At 58.1% G+C, this 24,465-nt stretch overlaps 2 protein-coding genes and 1 non-coding gene across 3 annotated transcripts; 1 reads left to right on the forward strand and 2 right to left on the reverse strand.

Annotated features, from left to right (window-relative positions):
* Nucleotides 1-7,691, forward strand: BESB_082290 (protein kinase (incomplete catalytic triad); the record flags this gene model as incomplete). Its single annotated transcript, XM_029366579.1, has 10 exons — nucleotides 1-1,239; nucleotides 1,566-1,733; nucleotides 2,172-2,321; nucleotides 2,898-2,965; nucleotides 3,134-4,406; nucleotides 5,009-5,210; nucleotides 5,553-5,816; nucleotides 6,237-6,535; nucleotides 6,885-7,242; nucleotides 7,489-7,691. The coding sequence occupies 10 exons, from the start codon at nucleotides 1-3 to the stop codon at nucleotides 7,689-7,691; spliced, it is 4,224 nt and encodes a 1,407-aa protein (XP_029217039.1).
* A 1,430-nt stretch (nucleotides 7,692-9,121) lies between these two features.
* BESB_085770 lies at nucleotides 9,122-9,195 on the reverse strand. The gene has a single exon. It is a non-coding gene; the product is annotated as a tRNA-Asn (tRNA).
* Nucleotides 9,196-10,020: 825 nt separating this feature from the next.
* On the reverse strand, nucleotides 10,021-23,410 carry BESB_082300 (uncharacterized protein; the record flags this gene model as incomplete). Its single annotated transcript, XM_029366580.1, has 15 exons — nucleotides 10,021-10,479; nucleotides 11,182-12,075; nucleotides 12,504-12,707; nucleotides 13,254-13,429; nucleotides 13,828-14,121; nucleotides 14,692-14,794; nucleotides 15,086-15,296; nucleotides 15,941-16,116; nucleotides 16,494-16,676; nucleotides 17,182-17,300; nucleotides 17,852-17,966; nucleotides 18,518-18,586; nucleotides 19,208-19,291; nucleotides 19,563-19,748; nucleotides 20,150-23,410. 15 exons carry the CDS (start codon nucleotides 23,408-23,410, stop codon nucleotides 10,021-10,023), a joined length of 6,534 nt encoding a protein of 2,177 aa, XP_029217040.1.
* Nucleotides 23,411-24,465: the final 1,055 nt, after the last annotated feature.

The following is a 24,465-nucleotide window of genomic DNA, read 5'->3' on the forward strand; positions in this document are numbered from 1 at the left end:
ATGCCTCCTTTTTTCCTTGCTTGCCTCGAGCCGGAGAGACGCCCATGCTGCGGCTTGGGGGGGGTGGGGCCTGATGCCCAGAGCGCGGGTGGAGCCGCAGAAGAGAGGGGAGGAGGCGAGCGAGTGTCGTGTTCCGGCGAGGACCGCCGGCGAGTGCCTAAGGATGATGCGGAGGATCTCTCGTCTGCACTTTGGCGTCTTGCCGAGGGCGCTGCCGTCTGCCTTTTGATTTTCCTCGGCGCGTTCACTCACCGTTCTCCCGCGCTCGCGCCTTCGTTTTCTGCGTCTCTCTCCCCTTCGCCCCTGCCTCGAGTCTCTGCGGCCGAGGCGAGGGACGAGGAACTCAAGGCAGATGCCCGTGCGCGGCCGGAGAGAGACCTCGCTGGAGAAGCCGTCGCCTCCGGCTACCTCCGCGTTGCGCGGCGGCCGCGAAAGATCCTGCGGCGAGCGACGTTCTGTGTAGGCTTCGCGATTTGCCGGGAGATGTCTCGAGCCTGCGCCTCCGCTCCGCCCTCGTCTCATTTCGCCGCGGCCTCGGACCCAGGCCCCGCTGGCGTAGCGGCTGCGGCCGCCCGAGAGGACACGTCCTTCGGTTTATATTCGGAGACGTATGTGCGGTGTGAGCGGGTCACAGCTACGAAGACAGCAGCCTCCTCCGGCTGGGTACGGGGGGGGGAGGCACCGGGCGCCGCTTGGGTTCTGTTCGCCCATGCGGCAGAAGTCGAGGCCTCTCTCTCGGTGCCTGTCAGCTCCCTGAAGGAATCCATGGCGTCGTCGGCTTCTCAGATCGCTTCGCCGCAGAGCGCGTGGCCGCACTGGCGACCTTCTTGCTGCTCCCCCGGGTTTTCCTGCGCGTCGGCGTCCTCCTGGTGCGAGGCAGAGGCTTGCGCCGCGAACGCGTCTGACGCTTCGCTGGGAGGCGCGCGGAGCTTCGTCGGCGAGGGCGCGGCGCCCCTCGCGAAGAAGGGGGGCAGCAAGAAGGCAAAGCGCATGCAGCACGGATCTCGCGACTCAGAAGACCCGCCAGAGGCTTTCACGGCCCGTCCGGACGCGCCGCCGCGCCCTGCGTCCTCCGTTCGCTTCCTGCAGCTGCCTCTCACGAGTGACAATTTGGTCGCGCTCGCTGTGCTGGCCGTGCTTTGCGCGCTCGGATGCGTGTACCTGATCAAAATGTCGTTTGGCTTGGCGCGCTGCTGCAAATGCAAAGTCTGCAAAGGCGACTACATCCTGGAGAACAAGGTGCGGCCACCGAAACGACTCGCAGAAGGGCCAAACACGCAGGAGACACGCATATTCAACAACCTCCAAGCACACATTTGTACCTGCACGAAAATATATATGTGTTTAGGCGTAGATGTGTAGGTCCACTTGCATGTCATGGCGTGTATATACATCTACATATATGTATAGACGTTTACAGGTGCGTATGCGGCCTCGCTGGTCGTGGATATCCAGGCACGTGTGGGACTCTCGGCGTTGAGTCTGCGAAGCTCGTGTTTTTTTCCTTCGCTCCGCTCTCGCCCTCTGCACCCAAACTGCCTCCACGCCGTCGCTCTCTCCTACAGCTCGGTAGCGGCGGCTACGGGACGGTGTGGGTCGTGCGGCGACGCCGAGCTGTGCGCGGAGAGACGTCTTTCGCGGTTCTGAAGAAAATTCAGGTCGAGGACATCACCGAGGCCGATTCGTACCAGCAGGAGGCGCGGCGACTCGCGAATCTCACGCACAGATACATCGTGAGTTCCTACGAACCCGCGCCTGCCGCGGCGCCTCAGTAATGCGCGCATGTGGAGACTCGCAGTCAGAGAGCTGGGTTGCCGTAGGGAGGAATGCTTCTTCTAATAGCTAGTTTAATTCCTCTTTCAGTTTTTTAGTTTCTAAATTTGCCAGATGAATTCCACGCCTTCAGCGAGATCTTCCCGATGTGTGTGCGAGCGCGTAGCGTTCGAGAGCGTCGCGAGCTTGGAGAGTCTTCACTGGGTTTTTGGGTGGGGGGAGGGGGGGGAGAAAGCTGCAAACATGGACGCCATTCGTCGAGTGTCTAGAGCGCGCCCTATGACGTCGGAATGCGCCTCTCGCCGCCCGTCGACAGTCGGGAAGGGCCTTCGCGGGAGTGTGTGCTGTAGTAGCTGTGGACCTTGCTCTCGCGCGATGATTCGCTTCTGCTTTTTTAGGTCGGCTACGAGACGGACTTTATCCATCGCGAGCAGGCCTTCGGGGCGGTGGAGGCGAAGATTTTCTTCATGATTGTCATGGAGTTCTGTGCAAACGGCGACGTCAAGCAGTTCATCGACCGCTCGTACCGCAGCTTGACAGAAAAGCGAGTGAGTGACTTTGACTGCGAAGAGAAGAACGGAAGCTGCAGATCTCACATGCTCCAAGGTCTAAGAGGGCCGCTCTTTAGATGGAGCTGCATGAACAGGCATAAAAAGCTGCATATACGCATATAAAATGTGCGCGGTATTATTCATGCAGCCAACCACAGGGCAGACACATCCCCTGGTATGTGCGTGGAGACCGACGGAGGATGTAGCCGGATCTGCGTCTTGAGCGGATCTGCAGGTAGGGGGCGTTGGCCTCTGTCCGGCGTGTGGCTATCTTCTACCCATATACACAAATATATACATGTGGATTTTTGCGATTATGTCTGCATGTGTAGGTGTTTACACGGGGAGTGACTGACGAGGCGTAGGACTAGACTCACGGCGCATCAGGCGTTTCCATCTGCGCAACCGCAGCACATGTAAATACATATATATATATATATATATATGCATATATATATGTATTGATATGTCGATGCCTCTGTGCTCGCGTAGGCTCAGGTGCCTGTCGAGCTCTGACTGAGGTTGCGGCTCCGCGGCCATGCACGGTTCCCTTTGTCTGTTTCGTCTGCGCAGATTCGCCTTTGGATGTATCAGCTCGTCCAGGCGATTCACTACCTCCATGAGCGAAACGTGATTCACAGGTACGAGGCTCGGGAGTCGTCTCGGAGTGCAGAGGCAGCGGTTGGTGCCTCGCGCGCTAGTCTTGGGCTCGTTCGGCGCGGAGTGGAGGTCTCTGCATGTTTTCTTCAGAGACATCAAGTCGCAGAACGTCTTTTTTCTGCGTGTTTCCTTCTGTGCTTTCGATTCAGAGACATCAAGTCGCAGAACGTTTTTCTGTCGAATGACGGCTCGGTGCGGCTCGGCGACTTTGGCCTGAGTCGCGCGACGCCGCCTCCGCGTCCGCCGGCGGGTCAGGCGCACGCCCTGCTCTGCACGTCTCCCGCACGCCTCCTGCCTTCGCCGTTTTTCTCGCGAGGCAGGCCGTCGCTCGGGCCTATGCGTCGTGCGCGAGGGGGAGCCCCTCCGCCGTCGCCCGACGCGTTTTCGGCGCTCTCGCCGGCGCTGGCGCGCCTCCTCCAGGAGACGCCGCGCGGCAGTGCGACCAGCCACGGCTTCGCGGCTTCGCCTGTCTCGCAGGAGCGCGGCGCGCTGCAGGTGCCTGGTCAGCTGAGTCCGCAGCTGGAGACCCGCAGGACGGCGCGAAAGTCGCGCAGAGGATCGGACGCCTCGGCAGCGAGTGCGGCGAGTGCGGCGAGTGCGGCGAGCGGGAGAGAGCGGGGGAGGACGCGGCGCAGGCGCGCGGAGAGGGAGGCGAAGGCGCGCAGAGCGGAAGAAGGCGAGGCGAGCCTCGCTCTGCAGCTTCCGCCGTCGCAGAGGCCGCCAACCGCGGGGCAGGAGACGCCCGAAGAGGAGATTCCGCAAGGGCGCGTCAGCTCCGAGGGCGAGGAGACGGAGCCGGAGAGGGCGACGGAGGGAGAGTCGCGCATCTGCTCATCTTCAGCTTCTTTAAGAGGCGCCCGCCGCACGAGCTGGAGGTTGCTGAGGCGCCCGAGGAGGTTTCTCTTTTCTTCATCGAGACCCGAAGACGCTACGTTTCTTTTCTCGCTTCGCGAAGTCGTCTGCACCCGGGGTGTCTTGGCTGGGGTGTTTGTGCCGCTCCGTGTGTGGGTTCGACGTCTCTGCGCGTTCGGGGCGAGTTCCGCGCGCACAGTCGGAGACAGACTGTGCGCGCTTCTCTTTGAAACATCTGCAGCCTCTGAGTCTGGAAGCTCGTTGCAGAGGTCGGCGCGATCTCCGTGGAGCTCGTCTTCGCTGCTTTCAACCTCCGCGGCGCCGCGCGCTCCGCTCTCGTCGGCGTTTCCGCGGACAAGCGCCCTCGCCGCGCGACCATTCTTCTTCCACGATGAATTCTCGCACGCGGGCGACCGCCGCCGAGACGAGAAGCACCTCGTCTTCTCGCTCGCCTCGCTCCCGCGACGCACCGAAACCGCCCTCTGCGGCTCCGCGTCCGCCATGTCCCAGGCAGGGACCGACTGCTACATGGCGCCGGAGATCATCACCGACCAGAAATATGGAAAGCCTGTACGCCGAGCACACATTCAGCCTCCACCGAATTCATTTTTATTTTCATATTTTCTACGTATATATATTTATGAGATTTATTTATATTTGTAGACATGCGGGTCTGCGTGGGTGCGTCCGCGCCTTTCTGGTGCCTCGAAGTGTGCGCCGATGTAGATCTATCTACCTGTTTATTTTAGTTTTTCGTTGTTTCTATCTCTTTATACGGTGCCCTAGAATGTGTTGGGGCCAGCCGCAATATTTGGTGCGCGTGTATTTTTGAATCGGTCAGCTTGAGGTGGGCGACAGGCAGAACTGCCCTTCCTCGTAGAAGTATTTTGGGAGGTCGCTGTTTGAATTCGTGGACAGAGAGGCAGCGGTTCGCGCACCTGTTCGCCTACCTTCACACCTCCTATTTTACACCTCCATATATACACGCAGGCGGCGCTGCGCATACGCGTGAAGCTCGTGCGTCCTCACTGCATATACACTCAAATATATAAATATTCGTATTTGTAGATAGATAAACGCGTATTCGTGTTTGTGCGTGCAATTTGGGGTGGTGCGCGTTCGTATTCGCGCGTTGAAGCGGACGTTGTGTGCGTTGATTTCTCCGTATACAGGCCGACATGTGGTGCCTGGGATGCGTGCTGCTGGAGCTGTGCACGGGCATTTTCATGTGGGAGTACGAGTCGCCACTGGCACTTCTGGTGATGGACGCGGAGAACGCGACGGCGTTTCTGGATGAATTCCTCGACAGACACGTGCCTCAAACTGTCATCGGGGCTGGAACGAAAAACATTATCAAAATGCTCTTGCATCCCGGTCAGAGTCAGTTTCAAGCCGCGCATGCGCTCTCCGAGGATCTCCCGCCGGGCGACGGCGTCGGCAGATTCTTCTTCGCTGGCGAGCGCGGCCTCGACTAGGCCGATGTCAAATCCCCTCTCCTCGCTTTCATCGTTCCTCTGGCGTCTCTCCGGTTTCTGCCTTTTCCTCTGGGAGTCTCGTGTTCTATCTGTTTTCAGAACTGTGGGTATTGTCACTACACTGAACTCTGGCGTGCTTTTTGTTGAGAAACTGAGGGCGATCTGCGCCTCGTCTCGAGCGTCGTCTCCAGCAGCTATCGCGTGATGCCTTCAATTTTTCTTTATTTTTCCCTATTTTTAGATCCGCAACAGCGACCCTCGACGGCCGGTCTGCTGCGACTTCGCTACTTTAAGCGCTGCCACAAAGTCTGCACGTTCCCGCTCTCGTGGTCGCCGTCGCTCTCGGCTCCCTTCGGTCACTCGAAAGCTCTCGCTGGCGCCGCGCAGCGCGCGACTGATGCATTCGAGGACAAGGCAAAAAACGCGGCGCCTGCGAGCGAAGACGAACCTCTTGCGACGTCCAGGGAGAGAGACGAAAGCAGCGCCGAAGACAGCAGACAGTCGAGTGAGCACAAACAGAGCATTGGTGGAACCATATGTGAAGTGCGGCCTCAGTCTGGGGGGTGCTCCCTGTTTTCCCCTCTTTCAAAGACTCAAATTTTGGAATTATTTCACATCGGTGATGCTCTAGGCGTAGTCTACGGTTTCTGCTCTCACTCGTCTGAACAGCGAGAGGGACCTCCGCGCGAGGAAGAAGTCTTCTTTTTTCCGAGCCGGCGGGATATGTACGCAGCATGCCTCTTGCGGGGGAGCAACTTCGCAGCGTGGCGCGTCTGCTCGTGTGCTGCGCTCTCCGCCTTCGCTCGCTCCTTGCCGTTTCTCTCACGGCCGCGACGGAGTGATGTGTCGACAGCATAACGCGGGCACTGGATGCTTTGCGGTCTGACGGCGTGCCTCAGCTTTCGGCTTGTGCCTCGTTGTTCAGGTCTTTTTTCGTTACCGCCGCTGCGCGAGAAGCTGACGCGCGGGCTGGCGAGTCTGTTTGCTGGCTGCAGCGGCAGCGACGACAGCAGAGGCCCCCAGCCCTCGGCGCCTTCGAAGGAGAGCCTGGGAAGCACCGGAGACGCGGCGCAACCCGAAGACAGGGAGTCAGACGCGCTCGACGTGGACCTTTCCTTCGTCGATCCTCTCTCTTGGGATTTGGTATACCGCCGCAAGGCGGGCCTTCCTCTGGGCGGCGGAGACGCGGAGACTGCCGAAGAGAACTCGAGAACCGACGCGCAGGTACACCAGGGCCTTGCGGCGGCAGCTCTTGCACTTCTTCTGGAAAAAATGGGTGCATTTGTCCTTGAGCCTCCAGCGTTTGCCTTCTTCGTCCACTGTCTGGCTCGCTGTCCTTCCTCGCTCGATGCGCGGCCGCTTTTCACCCGCCAGTCCGGGCCTGTGGCGAGCCTGCGCGCCGCGCGTCGCCTTCTCGCTGAGGCGGGATATCACGCGGCGTTCGCCGCCCGCGGTGTCTGGCGTCCGCGTTTTTTTCGTTCTTCTTCGCTCTTTGTTTGTAGTTCGATGCATCTGTGTGCTGCAGGAAGTTCTTCCACCGTTGCCTCATTTTTCACGAACTTTTATTTCTCAGGCGCTCCCGTCGTTGCACCGCGGCTCTCGCACCGCTGTCGCGCGCGCAGGGGTCGTTCCAGTCTCTTCTCCGAGCGGTTTCTTCACTCCGACTCGGCGAGTGCGCGGGGCGGATTGCACCGACGGGCTTCAGGACGAAACCCGCGAAAAACGCGTCCTCGTGTCGCCGCTGTCTGAGGAAAGCCCTGGCGACGTTCCCAGACATGCTAAGGAGGATACCGAGCGCCCGCCCAAGGCAGGCCGCAAGAACCGGCGAGGGAAAAACAAAAAATCCAAGAGAGAGCCGCGTGGCGCAGACGAAGAGATGTGCACGCGGAGGGAGAGCTGTGCTAAAGACAGAAGAGACCCCGACCTCGATGGTACGAAGGCGAGAATTTCCCTAATTCTACGCATATTCTCACATACCTGTACCTACATTTATATCCATATATAGTGTAGTATGCGTATATAGTATATATAGGATACATAATATATATTTATTTTTATATGCATCGTGTGTGTGCGCTGAAGGGCGCAGTTCTAGGGCTTCTTTTCCGGTTGGTCGCCGTCGCCGTCGCACTGTGTGGATGGCGTGTGTCTCTCCTGTCGCGGTTTCTGCCTGTCAGGGAAGCTCGTCCCACTTGACGCGGACAGCGTCATTGCCTTTCCTCGCAGAGAGGGGAAGCGGCGCGGCGCAAAGGGTGTCGCCGAGTTGGCGCTGAGGGAGAAAAGAGAGGAGGAAGATAGCGGCGGAAGAAGAGATGCCTCGCAGGAGCGGCGCCGCGGCCCTCTGGGCGCGAAGCCGCGCCGGAAGGCTGCGAGGCTGTAGGGCGACGAAGGCGCGCTGGCGAGAGCGGCCTGTGAGACGCAGAAGCCTCCCAGAGGCAGAGAGGACGAGGCTCGCGAGGAGGGCGGGGGGGCACCAAAGAATGCAGAGGGCACCCCGAGCAGAAGAACCAGCGACCCGGCGGGTGCAGAGGGGGAAGGAGCGACAGCGGGAGAGGAGAGCGATGGCGAGGGAGGTTCAGAGAAGGAGAGCGCAGATAGATCGTTGAGGTGGAAGAGAGGCGTCTCGAAGGAGAGCCGAGTGGAGGCTAAAGGAGTTGGAGAGACGCCACACAAGAAAGGCGACGGCGGCGGAAAGCTGACTCGTGATGTCCTGACAGGGCAAAGAGGAAGCCACGCGAGGGAAACAGAGCCCTGGTTTTGCCCACTCTCTCAGGCGGTGTCGCCTAGCCGACTTTTTTCCTCATCTTTTTCCGCTGAGCCTTGCAGGTCTGCGTTTGTCGAAGTGTCACGTTCACTGATAAATTCGTGCCCGCTGCCGCGGCATTCGATAAGCGAGGATCGCGCACTTCAGAGCGACGGAGTCGCGGTAGTCTTTTCGGCGGCGGTGCCGTTCAACTAGAGGCGGCCTTTCAGTCCCGAGAACGACTGCCGGGGGGACGTCCGGGCCGCCTACGCGGAGGGATGAGTACGCGCACACCCGAGCGTAGCCGGGTTCGAGGAAACACAACTCGAAAATGCGTGAACTCTACGCGAAACGTGCTCGAGTGATGCTTCACAGTTGAATGCAGCTGTTACAGACTGTTAAAAGTCGTCCTCTTACTCTCTTGTTAATCACGGCTTGGCCCTTCAGCGGCGCGAAGTCCGTGGATCCGCTACCAGACCTGGTGCGCGGAACTCGAATTCAGTCTAAATCTCCCTCCTACACCAATGGCTAGCGGACGTGATGCGAGGCTGCATAGACAGCAACACTGTCTCTAAACAAAATTCCTTGAAACACTTCTAGGGATAGTCTTATAAGTCAAAAGGGATTTTTTACTAAATAATAAGATATTGGCATAACCGGTGGAGAGAGAACTCCGGCAGATAACTCGCGAAGCTCTACCACTTTGTTCGCCGAGGACTTGCAGCGGAGACCCAGAGCGGGACACTCATCCCATTTTATGTCGGAGGTAGACACTGCCCGGGCGGGAGGTGTCAGCGGCAAGGGCGCGTAGCTGATTTTTCCATCTGTGAAAAAAGATCTGTCGCTCGCACTCGCCAAACAGAGAGCAGTGCAGTCTAGGTGGAAACGTGATTCGCAGGTTGATTGCAAAAGCAACACATGTATGTATACGTACACATATACATATATATGCATGTGTAAGGGAGGCCTTGTTAGAAGCACGGGCGCAGCGAAAAGCAAAGATGCTGTTGCTGCCTAGAGCAATTGTGTAACAGGGAGAGGCGTCGGTACGGATCAAGGAAATTGCGCGGTACCGGCTGGGATCGAACCAGCGACCTTGTGGTTAACAGCCACACGCTCTAACCGGCTGAGCTACGGAACGTAAGGTCACTCTTCCGCCTGTTGAAGCCGGAGGAAGCGCATTTTCGTTTGTGTGTGTCTTTCTTGTGTCACTCAAGCATGGGAGGGCGTTTCTTTGTGAAGGGCGGCAGAGTGGTGAGTGCAACACCAGACACAGAGAAGAATAAGACCTGAACTAGACACAAGTCCTTTTTAATTACATTTGCTGTCTAAGACGCTTCTTCTATGCGAGTAATTGTACGTAGAGAGGAGTGGCAGATCGCCCGATCTCTTCATGCATACATCTAAACACGCTTGTAGAGATGTATGGGGATATGGATGTTTTCTACAGGTTTCCCGCTATAGCCTCTCGCGGCACTAACACCGTGTAGTTCGGGAATGGGCAGCATCTTTCTTTTTTTTCTTCTGAAGCAGTCGAAGGTGGAAGTTTCGCGTTCGCGACTTTTTTTGAGAGGCAACCGCGACTGGGCAAGAGATTATAGGCGTGCAGCGCGCGCTGGCTGACGAGGCTCGGCAGTCTCCGCGAAGAAGAAAGACGCGAGCGCATTTCGATGATCTCTTTAAAAACCCAACCTGCGAAAACCGTCGCGGCGCACATGCACGCGAACGCAAACTCCTACGCTGACACTCTCTACCCAGTTCCTACGAGACAGACACCTCTCGTTCCACGTCCCAAAAAACTGTGTGCGCGGTTCAAGGCACGAAAACGCTCTCAGGAGTTCCGCACGAGTCGGACAGAATTATGCCTGCGCGCAAAACGCCCTCGCCTGCGCCTCTGTAGCGTGCGTGGATTCACGCTTTTCAGCTTTCCTTCGATTCGCACATGAATTCACCAACAGGGGCGTGGTCATGGAGCGTTCGCAGCATTTAGAAATTCGTTCACGTCCCTTCTCGCGTGTATGGACCCCACACGAGCCAGTGTCTCTGCAGCGACGCTGGACTCCAAGAAATCGAGGATTTTCACGCGTTCTTTGCATCTTTCTGCCTCGCACGAGCCGCGACTAGCTTCGTCGCCGTTCTCTTCGCCGGCGGAGCCTGTGATAAAGACTCTTCCTTCTGCGTGGAGGCGCTTTTTGAACACGCCGAAAGGAATTTGAGCGGGCAAGGGGACGGCCTCGAGCGCGGGACGCACTCCCATGGAGAGACAGGCGGTATAGACGTCAATCAGCGCGAGCGAGTCTTCGCGCCGCAGCGCTGAAGGTGACGAGAGAGACTCGCGGTCGGTGCATGCGGCTAAAAAGCGCTCCAGTCCGTCCTCAGGGGTCGTTCCCAGCGACAAGTAGCCGATGAAGCGGCGCACGTAAAGCTGAAAAAACCCGCAGAAGAGGCACACAAGGTCGCGCGCGAACGTCATTCTGTAGCGGAACGTGCCCACGCAGAAGAACATGCGAGAGCGTAGAAGCAGCCCTGCTAGGTGCAACGAGACATGGTTGTATTAGCTAGTCTGTGTCTGTAAAGGAGACAAAAAGCACTCAGCTCATTTGTATATACACACTAATTTACTTGTGATTATTTCTGTAACTAAGTGTATGTCTGAATGTATATATGTACACCTATATATACCTGAATGGATATTTGCTTGTAGGGGAGATCGGGCCGCGGCGCGTTTATTGATTGTCTCGGCACTCCGCAGTCCTCTTTCCTCATTTTTAGCCAAAACTGATTGCTTTCTCCTTTCCCAGAAAGTTCGAACTTATGGGGGCAATATGCATGATCCCGTGCTTGAAGTTCTTGCAGATGTGGCTATAATACGTCAACCTCCATATATATCTAAATGTGCACTAACATACACATATGTATCATATAGAGCCTATATATATATATATATATATATATATATATATATATATATATATATATATATATATATATATATATCGGTGCTTTATGCAACTGCGTATCTGTGCGCGCATGTGTAGTACGGGGCCCCGCCGCGTGCATACTTGTACCCCTACCCGTCTGTAGGACTTTTTCTTGTGCATTACAGTCCCATCGTTTCCCGACTTACGCTATCGCATTTCGCTTGATTTCTGCGTTCTTCCTCGTCCAGAAGGCCGATTTTTTCTTCCTCATTTAGCGCCTGGCATTCCGCATGCGTGCGCCGGTTTTCTGCGTCGAGCCGCGCTGCGGTCGCCTCGCTTACATCGCTGCGTGAGGCCTCTGCGCCCTCCGCAAGCTCCTGCGCGCCCCCGAGCTCGCTTGGATGCGCGTCGGCGCCGCTCAGGCCGGGGCTGTCCGCACCCGAGTTCGGCGCGAGACTTCGAGGCGCGGGACGCGCGTTCACGTCTGCGTTTTCAGGATGCCCAGAGGCACTCGATTGGCTCGCTCGCCTCTCGAGCGGCGTGTGCGCGCGCGGCGAGACGCGCGCCGAGCGAGGGCTGCGATTGCCCTCGCTGCTTGCGGCCGCGGAGCCCCCAAAGGCATCTTCTTCCTGGAACGGAAACCCCCCCCCGCGGCTGCTGTTTGTGCGCAAAGAGGGCGCCGCGGAAGATGTATGGGCGTTCTTGGCATTCGGCGGATTCACCGCGCGCGTCTCAGCCGACCCCGAGGCCGCCGCCGTGGTGGTGTCTGGGTCGCGCCAGTACTCCAACTCCCTGAGGAGGCGAATGTCTTCGGCGCACGCCCGCACGTTGTAGCGCGTTTGGAAGGCGACAAAGATTTCAAAGAGGAGCTCGACAAGGGCACAGCCTGAAGCGGGTGCGTCGCCTTCGAATACCGCATCCTCCGGTGCCGTCGCATGTGCCGCCCCGCCTGCGTCTGGGGGGGACGGGACGGGAATCCAGTCTGAGAAGTCGAGCCGCGAGAACTCGTCCGCAGAAACGAGCTCCTCCAGCGGCCAGCCCTCCGCGGTGCCCCCGGAGCCAAGCGGAAGCGTAGAGGCGCGCGACACGGAGCTGCGCAGCTGAATGCAGCGAGCGAGACACGCAAGCAGGGGAGACGCAACGTCGGGTCAGAGAGGGCGAGATGAGACGACGAGAGAGAAAGAAGCAAGCGCAACACGCACGCAGAAGAGAAAGAGGCGACCTGGTTCCGCATTTGGGAGACTGCAGGAACGCCTGAGGGAGAGAAGGACGAAAGCAAGGAAATCGGACGGTGCACGAGGAGGGCAGCAGCACTGCCCTTTCGCATGCACTCCCGCCCTTCTCGACGTCCAATATTTCTTTCAGCTCTGTTTTTGCTCGCTGCATCTGGAGCGAGGGGCACCAGGAGGCTCGGAAGATATTGACAACGTGAAAGTGACGATGCAGGGCCTTCAATACGGTGCGTAGAGCCCCAGTTGCCGCGTGTCGGAGACTTTCGCTCCCACGTGCCTCGCCTCAGGCGCCTCACCTGAAGCAGCTGGCGCGTGTCAGGCCAGCCGGCGGAGCCGAGCGCGAGGGAGAGGAGGAACTCGAGGGGATCTACGCAGCCCCCCGAGATGTCGAAGAACTCAGGGACGAGACAAATCTGTGACACGGAGGCGCTGAGCCAAGTTCGGGGAAAGTGCGGCGTGAGGAAGCACTTGGACTGCGTCAGCCGGCGCAACAGAATCTCCTGCAGACAGACGAACCGCGGAGAAAACCGACGCACGCCTCTGCGCCAGAGACACCCCATGCGCCCAGGCATCGACCTATCGACCTATGTGGAGGAGCCCTGCATCACAAAAGCTACGATAAAAAAGAGGCGCCTTCTTGGACTATCCTGGCCTCTGCGTGTCGCACACAGCGTAGACAGAGAGTGCAGCCACCAGCAGCGACAGACGGCACAGCCTGTCTCTGAGAGGGAGGAAAACGCAAGGCGATGGAGACTCGAATCCAGCACTTTGGGCTGCCTCCAGGAGTCCACTGGCGGTGCGCCGCACTCATAAACAACTTGGTTGTCTGCTTCTCCGGAGAGGAGCTCGTCGCCAGAAAGCGTTATCACCCTCCCTCGCCCCCTCCGCAGCTAAGGCTGGGCTACTCTTCCTCAGCAGTGGATGCATGCGCAGTCTGCAGATTTCAACCAAGGAAAAAAAGTGCGTCTGCAGGCGCGTATAGGGAAGTCGTGGCGAGTAGACAGCGTGGCCCGACGGGCGCAGAGGACGCCGGAGAAGAGCCTCACGCGGAGAGCGATCGTGGAGACTAGGCCGTTCGTCGTGACTTGCTTCAACTCCGCAGTCAACTCGCGCAGCTGCTTCACCGTGAAGAGGTCGGCTGGCACCTCCGGCACAAAAACTGGCGCAGGCAGACGCGGCGGCGCACAGAGAACCGCGTTCGGATCCAAAAGCAGCTGAGTCCCTGCAGAAATAAAAAAGACAACTTGCTCATGGAGACGCCGAAAAAACCGTGTAGATGCGCACCAAGCGTAGCGGCGGAAAGCCGAGCGCCTCCGCTATGAATCCTTGTGTATCTGTTCCCACACATACATGATATGTATACACACAGGATAGAAATGTCCATGTATGCGAAAATAGATATTTCTAGACACATGAGGCTCCTTTACGGTCGCTCATGTATATATATATATAGAGAGAGAGAAATATATATATGCAAACATAGCTGTGTGCATCTTCGTGCTTCTGTACCCAGTCGCTCTATATCTGTTCATGTATGCATGTGTGTATGTATGTATGCATGCATTTATTTGCGTGGAAATGAATAGACGTGGAGAGCCCTTGAAGGGCGAGGGGCGGTACCTTCCAGCTGCATGTAGTGGGGAACGGGTTTTTCGTTTTCGATGCAGATTTTGAGACGGGTGGCGAGCTCCTTTACGGCGGCATGCTCCGCGAGGGACTTGGCGACCAGCCAGTCGCTCATGTGCGCAAAGACTTCGCCGCATGCGTTCGCGGCCTCAAACAACCGCGACGACCCCCAGATGCAGGCACTCCGCACGCGCGTCACGAGCTGAACCTGAAGCTCCAGCCGCAGCCGCTGAAGCTCCGAGAACAACGAAGGCAACGCCCGCGGCTTCGGCTCCTTCTTCGGCACCTCTGATAGAATACAGGCCAGAAGCAATGCAGACAAAAGCACCACGCACTGTACATATACATGTATATATACCTTATATATATGCATGTATACGTATATGTTTATATGTATAGATATATATCTATAAATGTATATATATATATATATATATATGTCTATATGCATATGCACATATATATGCATGTATGTATATATATATATATATATATACCAACCTATGTATTTGTGTAGCTGTGCAGAAGTACGATGTGCTTGAGTGCATGACGGCCTTCGCTGAAAGAGAAGCCAAAGAAGAATAAGGATCGCGGAGGAAGGAGGCTAGCGTCTCTTCTCCTCCCTCTTGTTTCCTCTTAGTTTCCGTATAGGCCGTTTCACGTGTATACACCTTGAAACTACGCGCATTAACACGCCCGCAACCCTCCGCAGGCGTCTGAAAGCGCTGCTCAGCGTAGAGAGAAACCACCCTGAGCAGGCGCAAATTTTTTTCGACAGGTTATCTTTGGATATGAGGCTTTTTACGGCCCAACGGTTAAATGGACTGTGGAACTAAACTGGGAGCGTTAACTCCGTACTCGCTTTGGCCGGCTTCTTCTTATCCGTCTCCTGGATGTTGGGAATATAGTCCTCGAAGTCCGCGAGCGGAACGAGGTGCTCCCACGCGTTCGCCTCAAGATTCTGAGCCGATCGGCGCATCAAGGATACAAAGCCCTGCGCAGCACTATGCACATGTGCGTCTCTCTCCGCAGACACACACGCAGACCTTTATGTGTAGAGTAAACCTCTCGCTGCCCGTCCTCATCCCATGATAAGGCCATCCGCTAGAAACGCCTGGGTTTGCGAGAGCTCCGCGAGGGCGTTTTGCACTGCGCACAGGGCATTTAGCTGGTTTTCGCTCTTGCTCGGTGTGCAGTTTTTGGAGCGTTTTTCGCCGCGTATCTCGTCTCCCTCGGGTGACGCACACCGCACCTCGAGCAGATGCGTCTGCCAGGACCTCGGCGCGGGGCTCTCGGCGCCTTCTTGTTTCGGCTTGAAGAAGACGACGACCGCCTGCTGCGCCGCAGCCTGCGAGGCCTCTCTGAGTGCGCCGAGATCCGCGGGAGCTTTTCGCCTCTCAGGCATGCAAGCACCCATCAAGTTGTAGTACGCGTCTGTCGCAAACGCCTCCAGGGCGAGGTACCTAAACAGCAGTTCCAAACCACCCTGCGAAGAGTTAACTACGCTTCCAAGCGAGAGCGAGAGGTGCAGTTCAACAGGTACATTTACATCCGCGAGAGACACGCAGACAAACGCATTCTACCTGAGCAAATATAGATTTTGACGTCGGTGTAGGCGTGGACGCGCTGTCAGCGTATCTCGCGCGAGGAGGCAGCGCCTAACGCGAGAGAGGTGCAACAACGAATCGTGCTCGCTGTGTGCCTGCGTTTACTACCAAGTGGATGGACGCAATTCAGATGTCTTTGCCGTGAGAAGGCATTTTGGCTCGATGAAAGGCTATTCAGGGAGGGGCTCCACCCGCGGCCAAAAGCTCTCGCTCTCACAACTCTGTACGTAACGAATTTTTTCGTACACATTTGTTTTCAAGCTTATGTGGTGTGTCCGTGATACAGGGGCTATACGCAAGGCCTGGAACGCGAGTTTCTTTGAAATTTTGCCTCTCAGCGCTTATTGCGCGAGCCACGCGAGACGCCTTCCGCTCATGACAGCGCCGCAAGCATCGAAAACCTGCATGTGTAGAACGGCTTCCGCAGAGCCGCCCCAGACCGGGAGATGCGTGTCGTGCATGCGACTGGGGGGCTGTGAGGAGCGTGGGGGGCGCCGCACCTCTGGATTTCTGCCTCGACGAGGCCTTCTGTCTGCACTGCGAGGCACTCGCAGATCGCGTTGATCCACTGCAGCTCGGCCAGCTGCAGCAGCTCGTTCGCGGCGTCGCTGCGGCGGGCGTCGATCTCTTGCCACAGAGCCTCCACGAGATCCTCGACGCGCTGATGAAGTTCCTCCTGAGAAAAAGGAAACACCGTCTCGGCCCGGCTCTGTCTGCCGAGAGGCGCTGAGCGCCCTAACCCGCAGCCAGGAGGCTGCGTGGTTTGCGCTTCTCGCCAGCGTGGTTTGCGCAGAAACCCATCCACGCGAGTCTTGAAATCTACGTAGAGTCAACTCTAGTTGCGTGTGTGTGTGTGCGTGCTTGGCGCTTTGGTCTAGAGAGGAGGCGACGTCAAAGCGCCCTGTCCGCATAAAAAAACCTCGCGCGAGCGAGTGCATGCGAGGCGTCTGCCGCCACCCCCCGCGACTCGAGATAGAAGAGGCAGATGCGCAGATGCGCGCGGGTGTAGTCTCTGGTGTTCACTGCAACTTGGCACGAGTTGCATGGAGTTACCTTGACTCGATCGAGGTGGAGACTTCTCGACAGCTCCGCGACGAACGCATTGTAGTCGACAAGAAATTTGTTCACGAGCTCCTGCCTGCCGTCGGGCTCCTCGAGCAACTGAATGAAGTGAAGCTGCAGAGCAACGAGGCTTTCTCCAAAGTCGGTTCGCGTGCGGCGATTCCACGAAAAAACCTGAAAACGCCATCGCAGCGCGCGGGCCTCTTCGCATGCAACGATGGCAAACAGAGAAAAAAACTACTGTCAGCTCTGCAGGCATATATACGTATATATTACATATCCTCTATATTTTATTTGTTTACTATACATATACTATTTGCAGATTTTTATATTATGTATATATTATAAATACTACACAAATTACGCACATGTTATTTATAGATAACATATATTATTTATAATTTATACATACTGCTGTCAAGACTTATACATATTGCTGTCAAGTGATATATGGTATGTACATAGTACATGTATTATTTATAATGATACATATTATGTATATATTATTTACAAATGATATATTTATTTCTATATTATATATATGTACATATGATTCGGACCCGATAAATGAGTTTATTCAATCGTGTGCGCTTTTCGACGCTTCTGGCTGCGCTCGCTTCGTTTCTAGGCACTCAAGCGCGTCACCTGCTTCTTCAGGCGGGTGTCTGTTTCGCCTCACTCTCGCCAGGACAGACGTGTAGTCTCGCTCGAGAGCTCTCCACTGCGCAAGGAGGAAGTGCTTCACGGGGTCTTCCAAGCGGTTGACGCGCTCGCGCCACATCGCACCCGCGTCAGAGTCTGCGAACGGGAGCGTGGCGGAGCGAAAAACCGAAAGAGAGACACGTGAGCCAGCGAAGTGTGTCATCCCTGTGAGTATTGAGGAGATTCGCTCGTCCTTCCGCCTCAGGGTATTCAGTACTCTCCCTCCCGTATGCAACTGCCTGTTCGTTTCTGCGCAGGAGTCTAGCGCAGAAAGCGCCTAACTCGGGCTCATGTATCTCTAATGCGGGTCACCTTCAGCCCTCGAGCGCGAGCAGTGTGCGCTGGGCTCTAACTCCTCTCGCTAAGTGTGTCCCTCTCGGTTTGATCTCTTTTCTGGGATTTACTGGGTGCGGAGGTCTGCAGAGGGTCACAGGGGCCTCGCGCGCATGCGCCCGCGTCGTCGGCGGCCAACGGGGAGGCCTCGCTTCGAGCGCGCTCTTTGCCTTCGCAGCAGGATAAAAACAAAAAGATAAAGAGACGTCCGCCCAAGATGCAGACCGCTCTGGAGCGCTTTGTCGCCTTTCGCGCCGCCCGAATCTACACAGCCGAAATCTAGAGATACAGAGCTCAGTCGCGAAGAACTTTACCTTCTTGAGTTTCCGCGGCTACTTCATCGCGGGAGAGTTGCTCAGCCTTGACAGGCTCCTCGGAGCTCGCCGCGTTCGCCAACGCCTTTCTCTTCCGCGCTAGCGCGAGCTCCACCTGAAGGGAAGAATAGAAAAAAAAATAGAAAAGGAAAAAACGAAACGCCTCTTACCGCCTTCACAGCGTTGTGCAGAGCCGGGTGCCAATACACGAGCTGCTAGTCTCGATACATATTTGTACATGTATTTTTCTCGCCACTCTCTTTTTACATGCACAAATGTATGAGTGGAGATCTTTTTTGGAGCGCCTCGGCGACGATTTCGCTCGGGAGGTGCGCGAGCCCGTATCTCACAGGCGTGGAAAACACAACGGCAGAACGCCTTTGACAACATTTCAATATTTGTTTTTGGAGAATTCACCTAGCCTCCGTACCACGCAGGCCTCGAGAACATGCAAATCACAATCAAGGCATGCTGCTACCACATGAGAAGGAGCTGCCGTCTTCGCGCAAGGAAGCCGCAACAGGCATGCCTTTGCATGTGCTCGGAAAGAAGAGATTTGAGTAGCGAAACATTGACAAAAGGCACGAGAAACGACGCAAAATATACAGAGGAGCTGAGACACTGCGCAGCGCATTTCTCCAGAGACCTGCGATTCGGCGAATTTACTTTCTCAGATGCAGCTTGCATGGTTTCGGTCTCAGACGTCGCAGGAAGAACGACGAGCCGGGGTCCAACCTGCAGACAAACGGGGAATCGATTTCGGCTGGCTGTCTGACCTGTGTGAGGCTCGGGATGCCGCGGACGCTTTGCCGCTGAGCTCTCGTAATGACGTCAAGCATGAAGCACTGCCGCACACGAACTCGACTCCTCTTTAGCTTAATCGCTACTGCTGAGAGCCGCGAGGGACTCCGCTGAACCCACAGGCCTCGAGCGCGGGCGCAGGCAACGGGGACGGTGTCGGCACAGATATGAACCAGGGCGAAGCCTCACAACACGCCTCAAAGGCGCCTTCGCTGCGCGCATCTCCCGCGCAATTCACATCTCAACATCATCTATACTGTCATCCACCTAAATAATATATTTATTTATGTATATGCATACGTATATACATGTATACACATATGGCAGCGCGTACGCTTGTATATGTAGGATCTGTAGCTACCAGCTGCGCGCGGGTCGACCCCGACTCCATTCGGTTGGTGAACCGAGCCCTTCAATTCTAATTGCCTCTGAATAGCTGAGTGGACATTCATTGATAGAGTTTCCTGACTTCCTCAGAGGCGCGGAAGAACTCGAAGAAGTAGTTATAAACGGCGCAAAGGAGTGGATGAAAACAGCAGCCTGAGGTCTACTTACTTCCGGCGATCCGAATCGCTGCAGGAACGCCCGCGAAACGTTATGCTGGATGTCGAGGTGGCAGCACTCGGCCGCGACGGAGAGCTGCATGCGCAGGCCACACCGAGATCTCATCCAGTGCTGCGAGAGAGGCCTTTTCTCCAGGATGCTTGCTTACGCGTAGCGACATGCAAAGGTGCGCAGCGCCAAAAAAAAGACAAACCACTCCAGGCAGTTTAGAGTTGCGCGCGGAGAAGGAACTGGAGACAGAGAAGAGCGAGCGCCGCTCGCCAGCCGGAAACAGCTCGCCTCCAGCCATCTCCCAGCGCAGACACAGCAAGAACGGGTTGTGGCAGCTTTGCTGCGTCGCGCCTACTTTCGCTGGCGCTCGTAGGGCCTCGTCTGCAGCAGGCTTTGTAGCGGCAGGACTCTCAGCCCCGCCTCTCGCAACGAGTTTTTCGTGAACCCCTGGAGACTGGAAGGCGCTTCGAGCCCGCAGGACCGCCTCCTCCGTGGAGACCTCGAGGTGAAAGTGCAAGTCGACTCCGCCTTCGATTGGAGTCTGGGGAGTCGCAGAAAAAGATGAAGCAGTGAATCCCGCTTGCAGAAGCCTCAGAAAACAGATGTGGGGCAACCCTGGCCGTTTAGAAGCAAATGCAGAGAGTTTTTTCGACACAGAGGAATGCTCCTTGGCGGCGGGCGCATCACAGCTGTCGAAGGCAGAGCCGCTACCGTCCATGCCCACCCGCACATCGATACGTCTTTATTTCTACCCAAACAAATACATAGGCATATTTATCTATCTACCCATGTAGGCCTATTTCCCTACTTACCTACCTATATATATGTATATACATGTCTGTAGTCGCTTCTGCATCGATGTGATTGCGTGTGCCTGATGGCGCTTGACTAGGGGCGGCGCCTCTGCGGCGTGTCCTCCGTTTCTCGCGTTTTTCTGCTCACCGCTTCGACGGGCGGCTGCTGAGGAATGGGCACGACGAGAGACGCCCTTTCCTTTTTTCTCTGCAGCGCGTTCGCGGGTCGTCGATCCGGTGCGACGTAGCCCGAGAGCCTCTCCTCGAGGGAGACACACTGTTCGTAGGTTTGTGGAAAGCCCACGAGGATCCAGCCGAGCTTCTTTTCAGCTTCCTCCTCGCTCCCACTCGCGGCCTCTCGCTGCCCCGCCCCCTGACGCTCCGGCGCATGCGCCTTCCGCCCGAGTTTGCCTTTTCCGCCCGACGCCTTCTCCGCCTTGACGCCGGCCTCACCGCCCTCGATCGGCGCGAGCTCGAGGAGCCGCGCGACGCTCGCGGGAGTAGTAGCTGCGAAGAGCTGTTTCACTTTGGCCACCAGCAGCTCGACAGACAGGCTGTCGCTGAGCTTCTCCCCGCTGCGCAGAGTCTCACAGGCGCGTGCCCTCAGCTCGCTCAGCGAACACGACGAAAGCGGCGCAGCGGCGGGCACGGCACCCCCAACGCGAGAGCTGCAGGCAGGGCTCTGCCTCGGCGGCGCGTCTGTGGAGGCGAGCTCCGCGGGCGGACTCTGCTCGGGCGCGTCCTCCTCGGCGACTGCCGCGAGAGTTTCCGAGGGCGCGTGCGACGCAAGGGGCGGGGGCTGCCGCGGTGCCTCGGGCTCGTCGGCGCGAAAGTCGGGCGCGGCGTGCATGCTCTGCGCGAGGATCTCTTCAAGCGACAGCACGTGGAGGCGGTACTTGTGCGCGAGCTTGCGCGCCAGAGTTTTCTTTCCCGCGAACGGCTTACCAGTCACAACGATCTTCAGAACGTGCGCAGGGAGGTCGCCGGGCGCGGCACAAGGCGCCTCGGTGTGGAGGCTCTCGAGCAGCGCGCCGACGAGGCCGCCGAGGCCGCTGAGCGCCGCCGCGTCGCCCGCCGGATCGCCTGCCGGATCGCCTGCCGCGTCGCCAGACACGTCGCACGCTCCCTGAGGGAAGCCCTCCACGGCAGCGCCGCCGCAGGCGTCGTTGCGTCTGAGGAGCTCCTTCAGCACCGCGGCTCTGTCGAGTGCCGCAGACCTCTCAGGCTCTCCCTCCGCGTCCGCGCCCTCGCCCGCGCTCACAGTCGAGGCGCTGGCGGCGGCGGCCGACGCGCCGGGAGCAGAGGAGAACGCGAAGGCCTCCGGCGCGGCCGCGACGTTCGCCTCGGGGTCGAACTCGCCCAGGGCGTTGATGTATCGAACGAGCGTGTCCTGGTTCAACTTCGCCTCCAGCGGTGCGTCCTCCGCGTGCGGGAAGTCCTGCGGCAGGAGGCGCGCGCCACGCTCTACCTCAGCGCGCGGAGGGCTGGGGACACGGAGAAACGCGAAGCCAGGCGCGAGAGGGCGTCCCTCGAAGTCCGCAGCGATTGCCTCCCCTCTCTCTCCGTCGCCCTCGCAGGCTCCCTTCTCCGCGCGCGCGTCCTCGCTGAGGTCGGCGCCTCGCCGCGAAGCCGCGCGGCCTGCGCCAACAGCGGCCTTCTTCTCAGCGGCAGCCGGCGTCTGCTGCGCAAACGGCGAACTGCCCTCGGTGAACCCGGTCAACCACTCGCGCCAGGTGCGTGGGTCGATGGCGGCGTCGCGGGCGCGATGGAACTGAGAAGCTGCGGCGACCAGCTCGAGAAGCAAGTCCACGATTTCGCCGCATTCGGCGACCAGCCGGGCGCGTTTGCAGGCCTTCATGCGGCGCTTCCACTCGCGGCACTGCTGCGCCTCGAGCTGCACGTCTCTGCGGAGCTTCTCTTGCGCCTCCAGCGCGACTTGCTCGGCTCGCGCCTCGTGCGCGGCTGAGTCTTTCTCCCGCTGGCTGGCGACGCGCGAATCCCGCAGCGCGCGGTTTTGTGTGAGCACCTCCTCCAGCTGGCGAACCTTCCGCACTGCCTCCTCGACGGCCTCAGCGCGCCGCGACAGCCGCCGAAACACGTTCCCCACGAGCTTCTCCGTGATGGCCTCCGCCGCGAGGTCTGCGTGCGCCTGCGTCTGCTCCAGGAGCAACTTCTGCCGGCGCTTCTCGCGCTCCCTGCGCGCAATCTCCTGAGCACTGCGCGACGCGCGCAGCCGCGCCATCATCTCCGCGTTCTCGCGGCGACATGCGCTCGCCGACGGCAGCCGCCGCAGCAGCTCCGCGTCGAGTGAACTCGGCCGTGGCCGCACAGACGCACCCACAGAGGCTGCTGCGGGCGGAGAAGGCAAAGACGTGGAGGGCGACGCGCCGGTCTGGGTCGCGTTAGTCTCTAGCGAAGCGGAGAGATGGGAGCTCGAGGGCGCGGAGAAAGAGGCGGATCCCGTCGCGAGAAGGCCTCGGCGCTGGAGATTCATTTCGAAGCTTTCAATGCCTTTCTGCATCTCTTCGCGCGTCGCCTGCAGCTTGGCCGCGGCCTTCCGCTGCCTGTCGGCTTTCACGCGCGCCTCCACGAGAAGCTTCCGGCGGAGGATTTCCGCCTCAAGTTCTTTCCTCTCTCGTGTCCCTCGCTCCGTACTTCCGTGGCGCGTCGCCTCTGCAGATCCGCCCCTTCTGGCCGCACCAGCTCCCGCGTCCTCGGCGCCTCTCTCCGCCGCAGGTCGTGTTCGCACTCTGCCTCCATCGCCGAGCGCCTTATCGCTTGCGTCTGAGCGAGGCACCGCGCGCGCAGGCGAGACGCCGGGGGCTGTTCGCCCTGAGGCGGGCGCGGAGCTTCGCCCTGCCTTCGCGTCCTCCTCTGCGCACGCGGCACCCTCGAAGGGAGCCCGACCTGCGGAGGTCTCGCCGCACTCTCGCTCTTTGTGCGCCTTGGCTGGTTCCTGGCTCAGCCCCCTCCGCGGCTTGACAACGTTTTTGAGCCGCGAGTCGATGAACTTCGCCTGGAAGGCCTCGAACGCGACGGGTTTGGCGGGCGCGTTGATGCGCGCGAGGTCAGCAGGCGCCCGTCCGCCGTTCCGCGAGAAGCGCGAGAGCGCGAGCTTCAACTGGAAGAGGAGCCGCAGCGCGGCGCCTTCTTGCTGCGCGAGGACGGCCGCCATGATGCGGGAGTCGCACCTGACGTCGAGGCGGCGAAACACCGGGGCGAGAAGGCGGAAATTCTCCGCCTGCGCATGCGGTGAAGAGCTGTCGACGAACGGCGCAAGGCTCTCCAGCTGCTTGAGCGCAAACAACACCTCCGCCAGCATGTAGCCGCTCGCAAAGTCGCGCTCCAGGCTCGTTACGCGCCTCGACAGAGGCAGGCTGTTCAGCCACTCCAACAGCAACTCCGCCATGGCGGAGGGGAAAGGGAAGGGCAACGGGCGCGAGCGGAGACGTCTAGACGCTGTTCAGGGTTTAGGGTTTGAAAGAAGCGGTTTTAACGAGGGTGAGGCCCGCGCAGTCGAGGTGAAAAGAGGAGAGACGGAAGCGGCAGTCGCGAGAAGCGGAGACACTCGCGGGAGAGAGGGCTGGAGCCAGCGAGAGCCGAAGTGGGAAACTGAGCGAACGGAGGGCAAGGGCAAGAGGAGACGCAGTGCTGAGGATGTAGAGCACAGATCAGGAGAGCCAGAGAGAAGGCGAGAAAGAGGGAGATGCGGCGAAGAAGTCGATTCAGACGTGGAGGCAGGGTGTGGTCGTTGAAGAAATGCCGGGAAGAGCTTCCACGAAACGGTACAAAGTCGGAACAGGCTGTGATTGCTCTGGATGCATAATAAAGCCGACAAAGATGGACTGTTTCAAATGCATGAAGGCCTTCCCTGCGAGTCGAGGTTTTCGAAGAGGCTCTCGAAGCGCGATTCATAGCAAACGGAGAGCACGAAAATGGGAGAGGTAGGGGCAAAACGAGAACAATGGGGCCGCCCAGCCGAAGAAGAGCGGGCCGAGCGAGCAGTTGCTGCAAAGAGAGTTTCGCCTTCTGTGAGAAACTGTTCGGATCGCATTTGAGTTGCATCCACCGAGCTGCGAGGGGCTCAGACGCGTGTTCCTCTCTCGGGTAGACAGAACCCATGGAGTTGACCTGAGAGTTCTGAAAAAGCACGTGTGTTGCTATATGGTTTAGCAGTCACGACGTGTGTTCAGCTCTTTCCTTTGCACGCTGGAGGAGTGGAATGAACACTGGCGCATGAATGCGCTACAAGTCGGGTGCTTCGGAGAGTGCTCGTATTCTTCGCGGCTGCATTACTGGCAACGCGTGAAGAAGTGGAGATAAAGGGCTGGTGTCAAGCAGGGAAAGACTCGCTGCCAGGTGTCTCAGAGGCAGCCGCCCCCTCAATCGCCCTCTCCGCGACCCTCTGGGACTTAACCAGGGAGCAAGCTCGTTCTACGTTTGCATTCCTCAGCGTGGAAACGC

The sequence above is a fragment of the Besnoitia besnoiti genome, chromosome VIII, assembly GCF_002563875.1.
Source record: "Besnoitia besnoiti strain Bb-Ger1 chromosome VIII, whole genome shotgun sequence".
In the NCBI taxonomy this organism is placed as follows: Eukaryota; Apicomplexa; class Conoidasida; order Eucoccidiorida; family Sarcocystidae; genus Besnoitia; species Besnoitia besnoiti.